The 17,193-nt window shown below is 41.0% G+C and overlaps 1 protein-coding gene across 1 annotated transcript in view; it reads left to right on the plus strand.

Annotated features, from left to right (window-relative positions):
• The first annotated feature begins 2,243 nt into the window (after positions 1-2,243).
• Positions 2,244-17,193, plus strand: part of LOC102095234 (putative N-acetylated-alpha-linked acidic dipeptidase) — a 31,002-nt gene continuing 16,052 nt past the window's right edge. The window contains exons 1-7 of the mRNA XM_065036197.1: positions 2,244-2,466; positions 3,811-3,919; positions 6,676-6,862; positions 7,666-7,767; positions 12,147-12,272; positions 14,189-14,375; positions 16,027-16,120. Coding sequence (XP_064892269.1) covers positions 2,349-2,466; positions 3,811-3,919; positions 6,676-6,862; positions 7,666-7,767; positions 12,147-12,272; positions 14,189-14,375; positions 16,027-16,120 — 923 coding nt within the window. The 5' untranslated portion in view covers positions 2,244-2,348. The remainder of the gene's footprint in view (positions 2,467-3,810; positions 3,920-6,675; positions 6,863-7,665; positions 7,768-12,146; positions 12,273-14,188; positions 14,376-16,026; positions 16,121-17,193) is intronic.

The raw sequence follows: 17,193 nt of genomic DNA on the forward strand, positions 1-17,193 counted from the left end.
GCTCATTTCCAAACCTAGCTTCCCTATATATTATAGACGAGGGCTGGGCATTCCCAGAATGGTATCTACAATGGTCAGCTAGCTGAGGGCCACTTGTCAGGCATTTGGATTTGGCCTGACAATCACAGAATCACAGAATCACGGAATGTTAGGGATTGGAAGAGACCTCAAAAGATCATCTTGTCCAATACCCCTCCTGGAGCAGGAACACCTAGGTGAGGTTACACAGGAATGTGTCCAGGCGGGTTTTGAATGTCTCCAGAGCAGGAGACTCCACAACCCCCCTGGGCAACCTGTTCCAGTGTTCTTTCACCCTCACTGAGAAGAAGTTTCTTCTCATATTCAAGTGGAACCTCCTGTGTTCCAGTTTGTACCCATTACCCCTTGTCCTATCATTGGCTGTCAACAAGAAGAGCCTGGCTCCATCCTCATGACACTCACCCTTTATATATTTGTAAACATTAATAAGGTCACTGCTCAGTTTCCTCCAAACTAAAGAGACCCAGCTCCCTCAGCCTTTCCTCATACAGAAAATGCTCCACTCCCCTCATGATCTTTGTTGCCCTGCGCTGGACTCTCTCCAGCAGTTCCCTGTCCTTCTGGAACTGAGGGGCCCAGAACTAGACACAATATTCCAGATGGGGTCTCACCAGGGCAGAGTAGAAGGGAAGGAGAACATTTCTTGACCTACTAACTACTCCCACTCTAATGCACCCCAGGATGCCATTGGCCTTCCTGGCCACAAGGGCACAGGGCTGGCTCATGGTCATCCTGCTGTCCCCAGGACCCACAGGTCCCTTTCCCCTACGCTGCTCTCTAATAGCTCACTCCCCAACTTATATTGGAACCTGGGGTTGTTCCTGCCCAGATGCACTTGCCCTTGTTATATTTCATTAAATTTTTCCCTGCCCAACTCTCCAGCCTGTCCAGCTCTCTGGATGGCAGCACAGCCTTCTGGCGTGTCAGCAACTCCTCCCAGCTTAGTGTCATCAGCAAACCTGCTGACAGTACACTCTATTCCCTCATCCAAGTCATTGATGAATATACTGAATAATACCAGCCTCCGTACTGATCCTTGAGGCACTCCACTAGATACAGGCCTCCAACTAGACTCCGCCCCATTGACCACGACTCTCTGGCTTCTTCCCTTCAGCCAGTTTGCAACCCACCTCACTACCCAGCGATGTGGTAGAGCACTCCGTTCAGATCAGCACTGAAAGTGGGGCTATCAGGCAATAGGGCCAGAATGTGTAGAATGACCTGTGCAGACTAGCCACAGCGAACCAGGTGTTGATATCATCACAGAATATTAGACTCGTTTCAGTTGGAAGACACCCTCAGGATCATCGAGTTCAACCACAACCTAACTCTAGCACTAAACCATGTCCCTAAGAACCTTGTCTAAGTGCCTTTTAAACACCTCCAGGGATGGTGACTCCACCACTGCCCTGGGCAGCCTGTTCCAATGCCTGACAACCCTTTCCAGGAAGAACTAATATCCTAACATCCAATCTAAAGTTCCCATGGTGAAACATGATGCCATCACTTTGCCTGCTCACCACACTTCATAGCAAGTTAAAAGAAATATGGGGTGGCAGGATACTTAAGTCTTGCAGGGAGAGAGGGGAAGGTAGAGGGGAGGTGGACACGCCTGGGCAGATTGAGAGACACCAGTGGGAGCAGCAAGCGCCCAGGAAGCAGCTTTGGTACCCAAAGGGCTCCAACATCTCCAGCCTCACCTGGGCCATGATGGCAGAAGGGCCTTATCCCTGTTCAGCCTGGAGAAAAGGAGACTGAGGGGAGACCTTATCACTGTCTACAACTACCTGAAAGGAGGTCGTAGCATGAAGTGGGTTGGCCTCCTCTCCCAAGTAACAAGTGTTAGGATGAGAGGAAATGGCCTCAGGTTGTACCAGGGAAGGTTCAGATTGGATATTAGGAAAAAATTCTTCCTGTAAAGGGTTGTCAGGCATTGGAACAGGCTGCCCAGGGCAGTGGTGGAGTCACCATCCCTGGAGGTGTTTAAAAGGCGTTTAGATGAGGTTCTTAGGGACACGGTTTAGTGCTAGAGTTAGGTTATGGTTGGACTAGACGATCTTGAGGGTCTCTTCCAGCAGAAATGATGCTATGATTATGGGCAGCGAGGAGAGAGCGGAGCCCTGACGGCCGGTCCCTGGATTGCGCGTGAGGCGCCCGAGCCGAGGCGGGAGCCGCTGACGGGGCCGCGACCAACGGCCGGAGCCGCTCCCCCCACCGCCTCCGGGGCGGGCCGGGCAGCGGCGGGGCTCGGCCGGCGGGGCGGGCGCTGCCGGGAGCGGCGCGGTGGAGCTGAGAGCGGGCCGGTGGCGATGTGGACGTTGCTCGGCGCCAATACGGAGCTGGCCGGCCCCAGGGCAGCCAGTGGCCGCTTCTGGGCTGTCGTCCTGGGAGCAGCGGCGGGGCTCTTCCTCCTCGGGTTCCTCATCGGTACAGTGCAGAATTAAACCCCCTTCGGATCGGGCGGTTCTCCCGGCCACCTCCGGCCTTTGCAGCCGGGGGAGGTGGCTCGGAGCCGAGCCGAGGGACGGCAGGGTTGGGGGAAGAGCGGGCGGGTTGCTGGGGGTGCCCGAGGTGAGTCCGTGTCCCCCGGCCGACACCGCCCTCCCTGCGGCCCTCAGGCCAGGCCTGTGCAGCCACCGGCCCCTCCTGGGATTTCTGACGCCTCCTATTTTGTTGAGAGTTTCATTTTTACTTGTTTGTCGGTTTCCTTTTAAATAAAGTAGAAGAAGCACACGGTGTGTGAGGCGGGTTCAGAAAGGTCCCCGGACACCACTGCGTTGAAACAGCTCCAGCCCGAACCAGAAGGGCGGGCAATACATAGGGTTTGGAGGGTCGCAGAAAGGAGGGGTGAAGTGGTCTTATAATTTAAGTCTCACCTCCCCCTCAGCCCAAGCAGGCAGTCCTGTGGGTTGCTGCCACAAGAGATTTCCCCTCCCTGCCTCCCTTTTGGCTCACAGATGGATCAGGAACGGTTTGGGGGAGGAAGGAAAACAGAAGAGCCACTTGTATTTTGAAAATACCTCTTGGTATGTACTTGAGGTTCGTGCCATTGGGAAGCCCTGACTCAATTACTCTCTCATGTGGAAAGAGCCTTTTGCTGCGCCAGTGACTGCTGTGACCCTTGCCTCGCCAGTGCCAGTTACCTGCTCTCTGCCCCCCAGCAGCTCTCTGTTTTGCATTACCCATGTAACTGCTGCTGCATTTGCACCAAACGTGTCCAGTCGCTAACTTAAAAATAAAAACAGATGTCAGAAGCACTTTCTTTATAGCCAGGTGTTCCTCTCATCACTTACTCTGGTAATGCCTGCACAGTAGGGGAAAGATTCCAGAATAAGAGCCAGACAGACCAGAGAGTGAGAAAGGAGTTACAAGACATCTGTTCCTAACGAAGGGTGTTTGTGTTTCTGTGCTTTTTTGTAAATCTGCTGCCTTATTACTGAGGTGACTGACGGGACTGACAGCATGATGTTCTGGTGCTAAAGGAAGATAGATAAGTCTCCCTCGCATGTGCAGTCAAATAACTGCGATGAATAAATATAATGTATTTTATTCCCCTCAATATCTATCTAGGTAAATAAATTCTCTTAATGTGGGGAGGACTGGCTCTGCTGTCATCATGCAGCCTGCATTACGTTGTGGCTGTTTGTCTGTCCTGAGATAAAAACAGTTGAAAAATAGTGAAAATCTTGTGGTGACACTAAAGAGAAATGGTGTGTGTCATGGGAATATTGCTCTGGTATTTTTATTGTTGCATTTTGGTGTGTTGTACAGGCTGGTTTGCAAAACCTACTGAGAAGAAGGCATCTGTGAGTCCTCATGAGGAGATGAAGGCAGAGTTCATGGCTGAAATGAAGGCTGAAAACATCAAGCAGTTTCTTTAGTAAGCAATGTGTAGACTAATCTGTCAAAAAAAACCCCAAAAACTCAAGCAGTAACCAGCGCAAGGATGCCACCAGGCAGAGAACAGTGTGCATTTTCTTGTCCGTAGGTTTTACTTAATGTGTAAAATTGACAGCTCCTCTCATTCTTGTTTGTGCTGGAAACAGTTGAGGAACTGTCAGTAATCTCAGTACTTAGAGTAATTAAAAATTGATCAGGCTCTTGCTCCAGCCTTTGATGAATGCTTGTACAATGGTGTAGAGGTTCAGCCTTTCTCTTATGTGTCCTGCTTCACTCTGCAACGATGTTTATCTTACATTGTTTTTATGGAAAAATCATTCACCTCAAACTAGACTGTATGAATGAACTTAAATCAGAAGAGATTAAATGGAAAATAATAGACTACATCAATGTAAAAGAATATCATACCAGTGTTCAAGCCTTTAGTTCTTCCTACAGATTAGGCCTTAATATCTTATTGCTACTGTCCCTTCACACTGTCATGCTGTGACCAGACTTTTGTGTTAGTCTGTCACCGTTCCAGCCTTATACTCACTTTCATGAAGAAAGACATGTTTCCAGGCTCTCTCCTTCTCCACAGTGGATAGCTAGAACAGACAGAGTAGATACCAGCTACGGTATCAGCTGATGGAACATTACACTGCTCTTAATAAATCTAATAGTCCTAAAGCTTTAGTCTTTTTTAAGACCATGTTTTTTTTCCCCAGTAATTTTTTCATCTCATTTACCCTTTAGTGCTTAAATTAATTGATTGTAAATGTACTGTTATTTCTTTTCATAAATCCTAAAAGCAGAGCTACTAACATTTATTCCTGAAAATAAAATTCAAACAATGGAAGATAACAGTAAAGATTTTTTTAATCTATTGCAGTTTAATTACTTTAATTAGTTTCTTAATTTCTGTAATTTAGAAGCTGATGCACTGTGTTGTTTTCTTTTTTTTTAATTTTAGCGATCTTGTAAAGATTTTTCTTTTTGGAGAGTATAGTATTTGTTAAAAGCTGTATTTATTCCAGTCAATAATAAACAAGTTGTAGTTTATCGGGAGAAATTTACTTGTTGTGTAAAGAAAGTGTTAAGATTATCAGTTACTTTAGGAGTAATTAACAAATTCAGGTTTGCCTTAAATTCCCAGCCTGATTAAATAGCAAAAAATTGTATCTTGTTACAAAACTAAATGACTAAAAAAACATTTTCAGTTCATAAGTCTGTGGCAATCCCACTCATTTCATTTCAAGTGCACTTGCCACAGAGTATTGCAAATAAATTAGCTGCAAATACATTCTCTTTGCTACATAACAGCCGTGCCCTGGACTATATAAACATTGGAAACTGAAGATTTAGGATTTTCTAACGTCTTAACCTGTGTTTTGGCTCCTATGAAGTGAACGTTTGTTAACCAGCTCTGTAAAAGGACCACTTTCTGCCCTCTAAACGCCCTGTCGCTATGCCGACAGGAAACATTGTGCCTCATTTACTGTAATGCGGCCAGTTCTGTGGTGCAATATGGCAGATATTTAGTCATTACTCAGAACTACCAGTACAGGCGGTCAACAGATTAGAAGAGGCAATGAAGAAAAACATGATGTTCGGTTAGATGGGAATATAATACGGGAGAATGTTACTGCATAAGTCAAATTTTAATGAAAACATGATTTAAACACTCCTAACTCATACAGAAAGCAGCTGTTGGCTTTAACAATAACAATAACTGTGCTCTTGGTTCAATATGTCATCCAGAAAATGGTACCATCACTGGAACAGATACTTTTAGAACAGTGTTGGTACTAGATTGTGACATTATCAGAGGAGCATGGTTTTATCTAGCAGCATTTGATACAGTAGCAGAAGTGTATAGTTCTTTCAGAGTGCTTTGTTCGATGGCTTTGTTCTCACTAGAACTCAAGAATCAAATTTTTTCCTAACATTATACTCCCTTATTGTGGAAGATTAGCACCAGCTGATGTGACACATACTTGCGTGACATGTTGATGCCATGGTCATATGACAGTATGAGGACATCATGATGACATCATCATTCAGCTGGGAGTTTCTTCAGTTTCACAACTGGGATTTCTCAGTGGCCTGCACTTCACTTTTTTTTTTTGGACAATGAGTTGCTCATTATTTATGGTGTCTTTCCCTGTTTGTTATTCATGCTGCATGACTTTTAAGTGACAAGCTGTTGAGTTTTTCTGTTCCTTGTTTAAGCCACTGTGAACTCTTTTATTTGCCAATGAGACACACTCAGAGTGTTTGTGCCAAAATTAATTAAAATAGGGGAATCCAAGGAGAATATCCAGTTATTTAAAAGTAGGGATCAGACTAACTATGCACATTTCTAAATCAAATACACAAATATTATTATACTCAGTTCTTTCATCACTTCACAAGAAAGGTCAGTCTTATTATGCATAGGAGTGATTGGCCTAAGGTCATCTGGAAGACAAGGAATAAAGCAAGGACAAGACCTCACAGCTGATGTCATCATGCCATTCTTGCTAAGCTACACTGTGATGAATATACAAACACCTGTGATAGCTCAGGACAGAATGAAACCTGTAACCTCAGCTTATGTACAAGACAGGCAAAAGCAGAGATACAGAGGAGTCTGGGTCCTTATTTAGCCTGGGTACATCTGGTCATCTCAAAAGGGTTTATTTCTAGCTTGACTAAGAGGAGTTTTGATTATGAGCTGCAATGCCTGATCCTGACTCGTTGCTTCTCTTTCTCTAGCAATTTTACACGACTTCCTCACCTAGCAGGAACAAAAGAGAATCTCCATCTGGCACAGCAAGTCCAAGCTGAGTGGAAGGAGTTTGGTTTGGATTCTGTTCAGTTGGTTCATTACGATGTCTTGCTCTCTTACCCTGATGACACTAAGCCCAACTACATCTCAATAATCGATGACCATGGAAATGAGGTACAGAAAACAACAGTTTTTGCAAACAGGGAACAAAATCACTTTCATCCACTCAGGAAGATGAGAAGGGAAAGCTGTCCTCTGTTAATGGTGTTGGGCCTGATCCAAAGCTCGTGGGAATGAGGGGTTCCAGTTTGCTTTTATATTTTGTATCTTCTTAATGTATGTGCTAGGAATACTAACAATTACTCTAATTCATACAGCATACTGACATATATGGATTAAAGGAGAATTATATAAGAGAATTACTTTATGTAATTCAATTGTTTTAAAATTGTTCTGTTATTTAGAAAAAGGAAGTAACTATGGTCAGCATCATTATTTGCATTAATTTATTATGCAGTATTGGTAATTGTACTAAATTAAGTTTCCTGAGGATTAGAGTTTAGGCCTTGAGATATACTGTCAGAAGCAACATCAGTTCATTACAGGGTAGCTCTGGGGTTAACAGAAGCTCCAGGGATGAGCAGAATGCAAGTGTTATTTACTTTTATGATCTAACCTGCTCATACCTGCTGTACTTGAGACCTGCTGTACTTGAGACCACCTTAAGGGACCCAGTGTTCATTTAAGCAGGATTCTGTGTGAAGAGTGGAGATAGGATCTGTAAGATCATGTATTGAACCTGTATACTGAAAGGGATGCCCAGTGCTAACTAAAGTTTTGGCCACTCCACATATAGAGTTCTAAAACGAAAGTCCTTTAAACTGCAAGTATAATACATGTGAAATGTGCCTGACTACAGTACTTCTTTTCCATTTTGCTTGGTTTACTTATTTTTTTTTCTTCTTCTTTCCCACTAGATTTTCAACACATCATTGTCTGAGCCTTCTCCTCCCGGATATGAAGCTGTTAGAGATGTGGTGCCACCTTACAGTGCATTTTCAGCCCAAGGAATGCCTGAGGTAACAGAGCAGAATAATAAAAGAAATAGAAGTAGAAAAAGAAGCAGCAACAGATCAAGAAATAGAAATGGAAAGAAATGGAAAAGTATGGAATACTGGTGCATAGTGTAGAATAGCATAGGATAGCATAGAATGGTAAAGAAGAAAGTGAAATTCCTGGGTCATAGGCTTTATTTGTTCAAAACCTGACATCACCAGTAGGAAACAAGTCCTAGCTCCAACGTCCTTGGTAGATTTGCAGTGGAACAATGTTCAAATTGAGCAGTCATACATATATGTTCCATTTTTTTTTCTAATTTGAGTCAAAATTGGATTTTATTTTTACCTTTTCCTTTGAAATTGTTGAAATAAATCTTTACTGTTGTCAGCTGCTATAACCTTCTCCAGATATTTTTGTGACTATGCACCATTGTTTCCCATCTTGGTGAACAAATAAGACTGTTATATTTATGTAGCCAGATGAACAATGTAATTTTCAAAATGCTGCTTCCCCAAGGCTCACACTGACAGGTATAACTGCATAGGGTATAGTCTGCTTGGAAATGGCTTTTGCTAGCATTTCAAGCTGGCGGTAAATGTTGCTGTGGTCTAAGCTTAACACTAATCCTTTCTGTCTTCTTGTCCAGATGGTATCAGCTGACAGGCTTTGTTTCATGAAGCTGAACTGTGTAACAGGAATTTTCATTCCTATGATTATTAGTGGTTTCAATTAAGAATTTGTGAGATTGGAATTTTTTGTTGTTTTTCTCAGTATCTTTCCTGTCTATACATAGAATAATGTAGGTTAGCAGGGCCCTCTGGAGGTCGTCTGGTCCAATCTCTGCTTTAAAGTTGGATCTGACTTTGAAACCTGCTAACAGTGCTTTGACTCACACAGCCTGGTGTTAGTCATGTGCTTTCTGAAGTTTGTTAATAAGCTGTGCAAGTCTAGAAGACAAAAGGTATCCTGTATTCATTTGCCTCAGATACTCAAAGGACGCTGGAGAACCAGGCAGATAGTCTGTACCCTAGGATACGGCAGCTTAGAGTGTTTCAAGAATTGCAGTGGGAATTTTGAAGGTAAAATTAATGGATTCTGACTTTGTATCATAACATAATATGCCAAAAGAAATAAAGAATAACTTCACCACTTTATTTGGTTTCTGCAAAGCTACCATAAGTGATGGGATATGGGAAATGATAAAAACAAGTTTTAAAAGTTGTAGCTTCCTCCTTTAGAAAATTATTTTATTTTAATGAAATGTAAGAACATTGTTTCTGAAGAAAAATGAAGACAGATTGTCTTTTCAAAATATGATGCTTCTGTTCACCTTAGTACATAATACATTGACAAAAGCTCCAGCACTATTAGAAATAACATTCTCCAGTGAGCAGTTGTCTGCACTTGTACTGCAAACAGGGAGCATGTCTGTAGCTCAGCAATGGGAATACTCAGTGAGTTCACAGCTCTTCTGAGTTCTCCCAGGCCTATTCATGTACTTTATATTAAAAGCTGTTCTATTAAAAATCAGAACTAAGCTGTGGAGAGAGATATTTGGAATTTGCCAAGTACCATCATCAGTCATAGGTTCTCTTTCTGCTCATTGATTTTGCGAACAATTCCTGCATAAAGCTCCATGTTCAATGAAGGGAGAAAGCTGTAAAGTACCTGCATCTCAAGGGTAACTGTAGTCGCACGAGTCGGCCACCTTCCTGGAAAGTGGGAGAAACGGATCAAAAGTTCTTTATACTGAGAGACCCCAAGAATGCAGCTCTCATGTTTTCTGGGTGAGTGCTCTGATCAGGGAGTTATGGAAATACAGTTTGGTGCTGCTAGCACTATTACTTTTTCCTGCAGCTGCTTTTTAGAAATAAGTGGCAGTGACTGTCTTTTGAAGATTAAATTCTGTCAGAATGGAATAGTAGTTACTTGCCTGCTAGAGTGAGACCCTGCAGAGATTTAAAGAAGTTTCCACTCATTTCAGCTTCTCAGTAGATGGAAGAGGGAATAAATCCTCATCTTTCACACAGATTGTCAGAAAATGTATGTTTCTACGATGTGGTGTATTTTAAATAAATCCCAATAAAAAGTCAGATGAAAAACTTTAAGCTTTGAGCAGAAAGTTCTTTTAACTGTAATACTTAGCAGAATGCAAAGTAGTGGAATCATATTCTGTCAGACAGTAATAATAGTTTGGAACATTAACATCATAGATAATGACAAAATTCTGCTCTTCCCTTTTTTTTTAAGTGACTGAAACAGTATTCCTATCCAGTTTATGATGGTCATGTAAGAGGTGTCCCTGAGATCTCTAACTACACTAGCAGAGCCCAGAGAAGACATTTTGTGGGTCCACACTACATTCTCAAAGCTTGTATTTTGTAATAGTTCTATAAACATGAGGGATTTCCTCACATCACTAGGAAATTGTGATACAAAACTGTCACAATGTTCTGGTAAGAAATTTATTGCATTGATGTAGCTCTTAGTCCTGTTAGTGAGAGTTAAAGATGAAGAATTTTCAGAGATGTTAAAAGAATTAAGTTAAGGAAGCCTGAGCTACTATGCAATATATCGAATATTGCCACATGCTTCAAATAAATACCTTTTAATTTAGTTTCAGAAATCTAGAGATTGAATAAATATGAATTATTCTGCAACACCAGGAAAAATGCTATGAATACAGTTTATATGCTTTATATCAGATACAGTTATGAGAGCTTCTAAAGATTAGAAATGTTCTTTTTATGATGCAATCTACTTAATCAAAGTGTAAATGGGTTTTCATCATAAAATGTTATCCTCATGTTGGCTTGTTTTGCACTTCAATGTACAAAAAGGGCCCTGAATGTGAGAACCCAGCAGGTTGCTATTAATTGTAATAATTACAGCTCTGCAATGATGTAAGCCAAACTATTGAAATCAACATGCTTGTATTTGTCATTAAAATATAATAGCCTACAAATGTAGCTATTCTGTACAACCAGAATCTTACCAGCTGTGAAAATCTTTACCTTATTTAAATGCAGTCCCATTTATTTCATGAATTGATCCTAAGTTCATTTCACATAATTTAAGCAGAAGTTGCAACTTGAGCAGATTACGGATGAAACTATTACAGTCAAAATTACTGTATCACAGTCTTATCAGGAGATGCTGCATGGTGTTAATATGAGACCATCTGAATGTCTAGTCAGCAATTTTAGTCAGTACAAGGGATTTAAGCTTACGCCTTTTTGAAATTAACTTGAAAATCTCTCTGAAGGTGTCTGGTAATATGGAGAAATGCAGTAAAGCAGAGTTTCCTGTCACCCAGTTTCAGTTGTTTGAGCTTGTAGACACCTTCCCTAAACCAGTCTTGGCAGCTTTTTAGAGGGATTTCTTCTACAACAGTCTTTGAGATATAATCCTTAAGAGGTAAATCCAGAGGGCAATTTATTCCTTCCTAAAATAGGTGTTTAAAACAGATTTGGAGTGAATTCTTCTGGAAAGAGTGAGTTCCTGTAGAACTTACCAGCTCTTCACTGGCTAGGGAGTGTACTATAGGAACTTTGTAGGCAATGCCAGCAACTTTTAGGTAGCTGACATTAAGGAAGATGAATCATGCACCAAGTATTGAGCAACATTGTTGAAACACAATCATGAAGAATACTTTATTCATGTGCGACGTGTATTTATTTTGACAGTCCAGCACCTGCAGCTTCTGTTGTATTGACTGACAACTGAGTCCTTAGAATTTAATAGGATATTGACATCATTCAGTCTACTGCATAAAATACAATTGAGGGAATGGCAGGAAGATGTGCCAGGGGAGGTTTAGGTCATATATCAGGAAAAGGTTCTTCACCCATAGGGTCTTGCAGCACTGGAACAGGCTCCCCAGGGAGGTGTCACAGCCCCAAGCCTGACAGTGTTCAAGAAGAGACTGGACAACACCTTCAGACACACAATGTGAACTGTGGGGTTGTCCTGTCTAGGGACAGGAATTGGACTCAATGATCCTTGTGGGTCCCTTCCAACTTAGGATGTTCTTTGGTTCTACGATACTTACTCTGATGTCTGGGTCCAAAATACCTCCAGCTGTCCAAGACTGACTACAGCTTAAACAGACTATGAGTAGAAGTAAGTGACATACTCTGAGCACTTAATTCTAAATTTCTGTTTCAGAAGTCATATCTTAACATTCTCCATTGAGAACAAAGTGTGACAACTTTGGATGGTAGGAGTATAAATTCATTAGAAATCGCTTACCTAACTAATTGTCTCATGATCAAAGAAGAATTAATACCAGAGCCATCCCTGGAGTTAATTGTTTTCTCTTTATTTTCTTACTACATCACATCCTTCTTTTGACATGCTCATTGACATTATTGTTTGAAATTCTGCTTCTTTCTATTAGGGTGAGTTAGTGTACGTGAATTACGGCCGCACCGAGGACTTCTTTAAGCTAGAACGTGAAATGGGAATTAACTGTTCAGGAAAGATTGTTATTGCCAGATATGGGAAGATCTTCAGAGGAAATAAGGTAATGGTTCTATATCGAAATGTTACTTGTGCTGTCCTTCACTTTATTTCAAGAGACTGAAACACTTATGTAAAGTATTCTGAAGATTTTAGTGTAGCTGAGTTTTCATAGAGCTGTGTTTAAATATGATTCTTTAGTGGAAGATATAAAATATATATTTGACATTTTTGTAATATATCTATAGGATAAAAGTAAATAATTTGGAAAATGTTATGTGTTTTTATATTAATCTGCATGCTGTATATTGCTCCAAAATATTTCTGACATTCTTGGGTCATACATTCTAACTGAACTAGACTGTTCTTCATGATTGGGGCAGCTGTTCTTTAAGATGCCTATATCGTGTTTCTAAAGGTGTCTGTATGCTAGGCAGAGACAATAACTATATGGAGGTTATTCTAAATTCTGTATTTGTTTATTCAGTGTCCCTATCATATAAATATTTTTTAAACTACAGTTTTATTCAGATTTTCATGGCCTGACAGGTAAGGACATATTCATGTGCATATTTCAGGCATACACTCAAGTTATTTGCTCAATAGGGATGCAAGAAGAAAGTCTATTTAAAGTGTGTTTGGCTGTTGTACAAAAATTAGTTTGACCCTAATTTGGGCAGGACTGTAGTTTGTATTTCTCAGTTACCTAAGGGTACCAAACACTGAATCTCCTTGCTGGAGTGCCAACTCTTATTCTACACTGTTGACTAATATTCTGTGAGCTTATAAGTGGGTAACTCACTGGTTTATGTACAAGCCATTTTCACCAGTGAAAAGTAACTCATATTCTGGGTCAGATAGTGTTTTCGCGAAATTGTTTACCACTCTTAAAGATACTATCTGAATGGAAAAGATTTAAAAATTGAAGAAGTTACTGCTGTCTATGAATCTTTTATTAAGATGAAATGCACAGACCTTGGAGTTACTAATATCTAGACGGGCAGTTGTCCTGTGATCTGGAAATTACATGCCCTCATTGACACCAAGGGGTGATATGTTAATTCTTACAGTAGTATTTCTAATGATGTTTTATATACTGAAAAATTTGTTAGCCTGTATAATATCTTGAGAACTGTACTGGCGTTTTTCCACTTCCTAAGGGTGTACAAGAATAGGATAGAGGTTAGAAGGCAAGTACTATGTTTCCTAAAAAAAAACCCTGTGGTATTTCTGAATTAAAATACACAAATTTTAAACTGTTGGGGATTAGTTGTCACTCGGTCATTATACATCACTGTCATATCTAGTGGCAAAACAGATTGGGAAGTCAGAATGAAATATATTTTCTCTCTTTCACTTTTTACCAAGCAATATTATACAATAATAAAGTCACATGAGAACACTTTTAAATCAAAACAGCATGCAGGTCAGTCCTTCTGCCATAATAAGCCCAAAATACATACTCTTTGGAGTTACTCTTGTTCACAGCCAAAGACAGTTTCAAGCTCTCCAATAATAATCTTTCTGTGTAGTCTGAACCCCGAGTATTGAGGACATCACTTAGGTAAAAATGATAAATACATGACTAACTGAAAGATAAAGTTGCATCAATGTGATACAGTTTTTTCCATCTGTGATGTGTACGTTTCAATAGTCAGCTGATTGTATTGATCTGAACAGCAGAATACAAACTCAGGTTCTATAGTAATACTGTGAAGGATGTTTTCTGTGTTACTGCAATTGTCTCCTAGCTAAAATTCAGAGCAACAACCAACCTCTTACTTTCATATAGAACCTGATATCTGCATGTATATTTGAAGGAAATATTATTATATGGGACAGTTATGGGCCCTTTACTTAGCCCAAGCTTGCAAAAGGCCCTGAGGAATAATTGCTGTAATTTATAATGCTTTCTTTTGCCCTTTGAACTCCTGTCAAGCTGTAAAAGGACTGGATAGGGACTGGAGATGTGCTTTGCAGGTGAAGAATGCTGAATTGGCAGGTGCCAAGGGAGTTATTCTGTACTCTGACCCTGCTGACTACTGCGCCCCAGGAGTAGGTGCTTACCCAGATGGCTGGAACCTTCCAGGAGGAGGAGCCCAGCGTGGGAATGTGTTAAACCTGAATGGGGCTGGGGACCCTCTGACACCAGGTTATCCTGCGAAAGGTGAGTGACACTAGAGAAGTCATGCTAGGAGTGTCTGGTTTCAGGAAAGGAGGAGAAGGTCGTGGAGGTGTTCTTTCCCTTGGAATAAAACACATTTTTTCTTGGTCTTTCTGTTGCTCAAAAGAGGCTGCTTTGAGCTTCACATCAGTAGGCTACTTCTGCAAATGGTGCATGAGAAACAGTGAGGGAACGTTAAGGGAGCCACACAGTGCAGCGGTGGGCTGCTTAGCTTCACAGACATACCCAAGTTAGCCCAGAGATCACGACACAAGCATTCGACAGCTGAAACCCAAGTCATTTCTTTCTGCTTCTCATCAGTAAGTCAGCAAGGAGCCAGCCTGCACAGCTCTCAGATTTCTTTGCTTTTGCACTTCTCCTTTCTGCAGAATTTTGTAGAATCGTAGAAAAGTTTGCGTTGGAGAGGACCTTTAAAGGTCGTCTAGTCCAACCCGCCTGGTAATGAGCAGGGACATCTTCAACTACATCTGGTTGCTCAGAGCTCTGTCCAACCTGACCTTGAGTGTTTCCAGGGGTGAAGCATCTACCATCTTTCTGTGCAACCTGTGCCAGTGTTTCACCACCCTCGTAATAAAAAAATTGGACCGCTTTCCCTCCACAAAAGCCCCTACTGGCAATGCTGACATCTTTCATTCTGGGCCTCACGTCACCTAGCTGCAGCTGAAGCTCCTGAGAAGGTGACCAGTCCCCACTGGTTCATCACCTTCACTTCATGCTTTCTCGACTGCTTATTTGAGTTCTACCTAAGCTGTTTCATTTAACTGGACTGCATTAAGAACTACTCAAGCCAGCACTTGAGCCAGCATATATGAGAGAGGCTGTCACCTCAAGAAGAGCAGTCCCTCAGTGATGGGGAATGCTGCCTTTAGCCAGCACAACTTGCACCAGAAGAGGACACATGTTCACAATGGCAGATGGCAGGAGCTGACCATGAGGGAGATTTCTGGTTCCTCACGCTAAATTCAGTGATCTCATAGATGGCTCCCTGTCTGCTTCACTCAACAAGGGTCCTGTGAATGTTGTATTAAGGAGGAAACTTATTTTTTTCCATACCTGCTGGCTTACAAACATCAAATTTTGTCAAGATTGTGAAAATTAAGTTTCTCATTTGTAAAAATAAAAAAAAACAATTTGTATTTGGCCTCTGTCAGAACAAAATCTAGACTTAATTTTGTTCACAAAAACAGCAAAATGGAATATTCAGTAGCCCAACATGTAAGATTTTATCTGCATCTTTAATCAACTGGCAAATTTTTTTTAGTTCCCAGCTGAATATTCCAAACATCAGACTACAGACTTCTTCTTTGCTCTTGTTCTTTCTGTGGCTCAGTCTGAAGGTTTTTTCACATGGAAAGAAATATTTCTACCTAAAAGCATTTCAATGCAAAAAAAAGCACAAATAATTTAAAAATTCCAGCCACTTCTAAATGCCTGACTGCAGACACTATGGGAGAATCTTTGTTTGTGACTCTCTGAAAATGTGTTGGTAAAGAATGAAATCACTGAAGAAATGCCAGCATGACTTCCAGGTAACTGAAATTATTATCCCTGACTCTGGCATTAGGGCTGTGCTGTGAACTGTACAGATTCTTTCTGAGAGTTGTAAATGTGAACATATCTCTTTTGCTTTCAGAATACACCTACCGATTAGACAAAGGCAGTGGTGTAGGTCTCCCAAAAATTCCAGTTCATCCCATTGGCTATCATGATGCTGAGTATTTACTGCGGTGAGTGTATGGGAGACATGAGGAATTTTAAGCAGACTGTGTTTTGAAAGTTATGAGAGTATTTGAAAAGAAAGGGTAAAGACTTTTGCACTGTGCTTTTCCTATAGCTGTTGAAATAGTGTATGCTTGTTTGTCATTAGGTTCTCTGTAGGAGGTAAACATGTTGTCTGTTGTACATAGCAGACACGTGCAGAGTGTTCTTGAAAGGATAATTTGTAATATGTTATGATAGTCGGGTATCCTGAAGTTATAAAGTGCTTCTCAGTTCAAATAAAGGGAAAAGTTTTTGAGGATGGCATGATACCATTCTTGTGAAAAAGACCACAAATGAAGGCACTCATTTGTCCACGGTAATACTTGCCATGCGTGTTTGATGGGACAGTATCTGTACTGCCTTCTGTTAAAGGAAGCCGTGTGCTTTCTCTCATCAGGTGTATTATGTTGCATAAATAATGAATTATGGTAGTGAACTAATATAAGGACACTGGGGAAACTGGACTGGTTTAGGGGGTATAGTAGACATCTGTGTTTAAGTAAGGGTGCTTACTAAACATGCGAGTGATGTGAAGACAGACTGGCAGCTTACCAGAGGACAGCATTAAAATGCAGAATTATCTTAACAAACCAAATAAGTTATCTGAAAAAGCTAATGTGATTGAGTTGGCAAGTGTATCACTCCCCTAAAAATGTAGCAGTTATCATCTGTATCAACTGCTGAGATACAGAGCAGGAAATAACAGTGTTGGCAACAGTACCGGGGATAAGAGTTTAGGACAAGAAGTGAACATAATCTTCAGTGTGTATTTGTATGGAATTTTACATCCAAATTATATGAACAATTATTCAGCTCTGTATGGTGCTTCTGTGGGAATACTGAGTCCCTGAAAAATAGAACTATCTTGGTTCTCTATGCAGGTTTTGTTTGAAGCATTGAGGCTATTTATTTTTATACGAGGCAGAATTTTACTGTCTTTGCTGTCTTTGCATACCTTATGTTCATCAACACTGTTCTAGTGTTTTTCCTATTTCCTCCCAGACTTTTATGGACTAATAAGTCTTCAAACTGTATTTTT

This window comes from Columba livia, chromosome 1, assembly GCF_036013475.1.
Source record: "Columba livia isolate bColLiv1 breed racing homer chromosome 1, bColLiv1.pat.W.v2, whole genome shotgun sequence".
In the NCBI taxonomy this organism is placed as follows: domain Eukaryota; kingdom Metazoa; phylum Chordata; class Aves; order Columbiformes; family Columbidae; genus Columba; species Columba livia.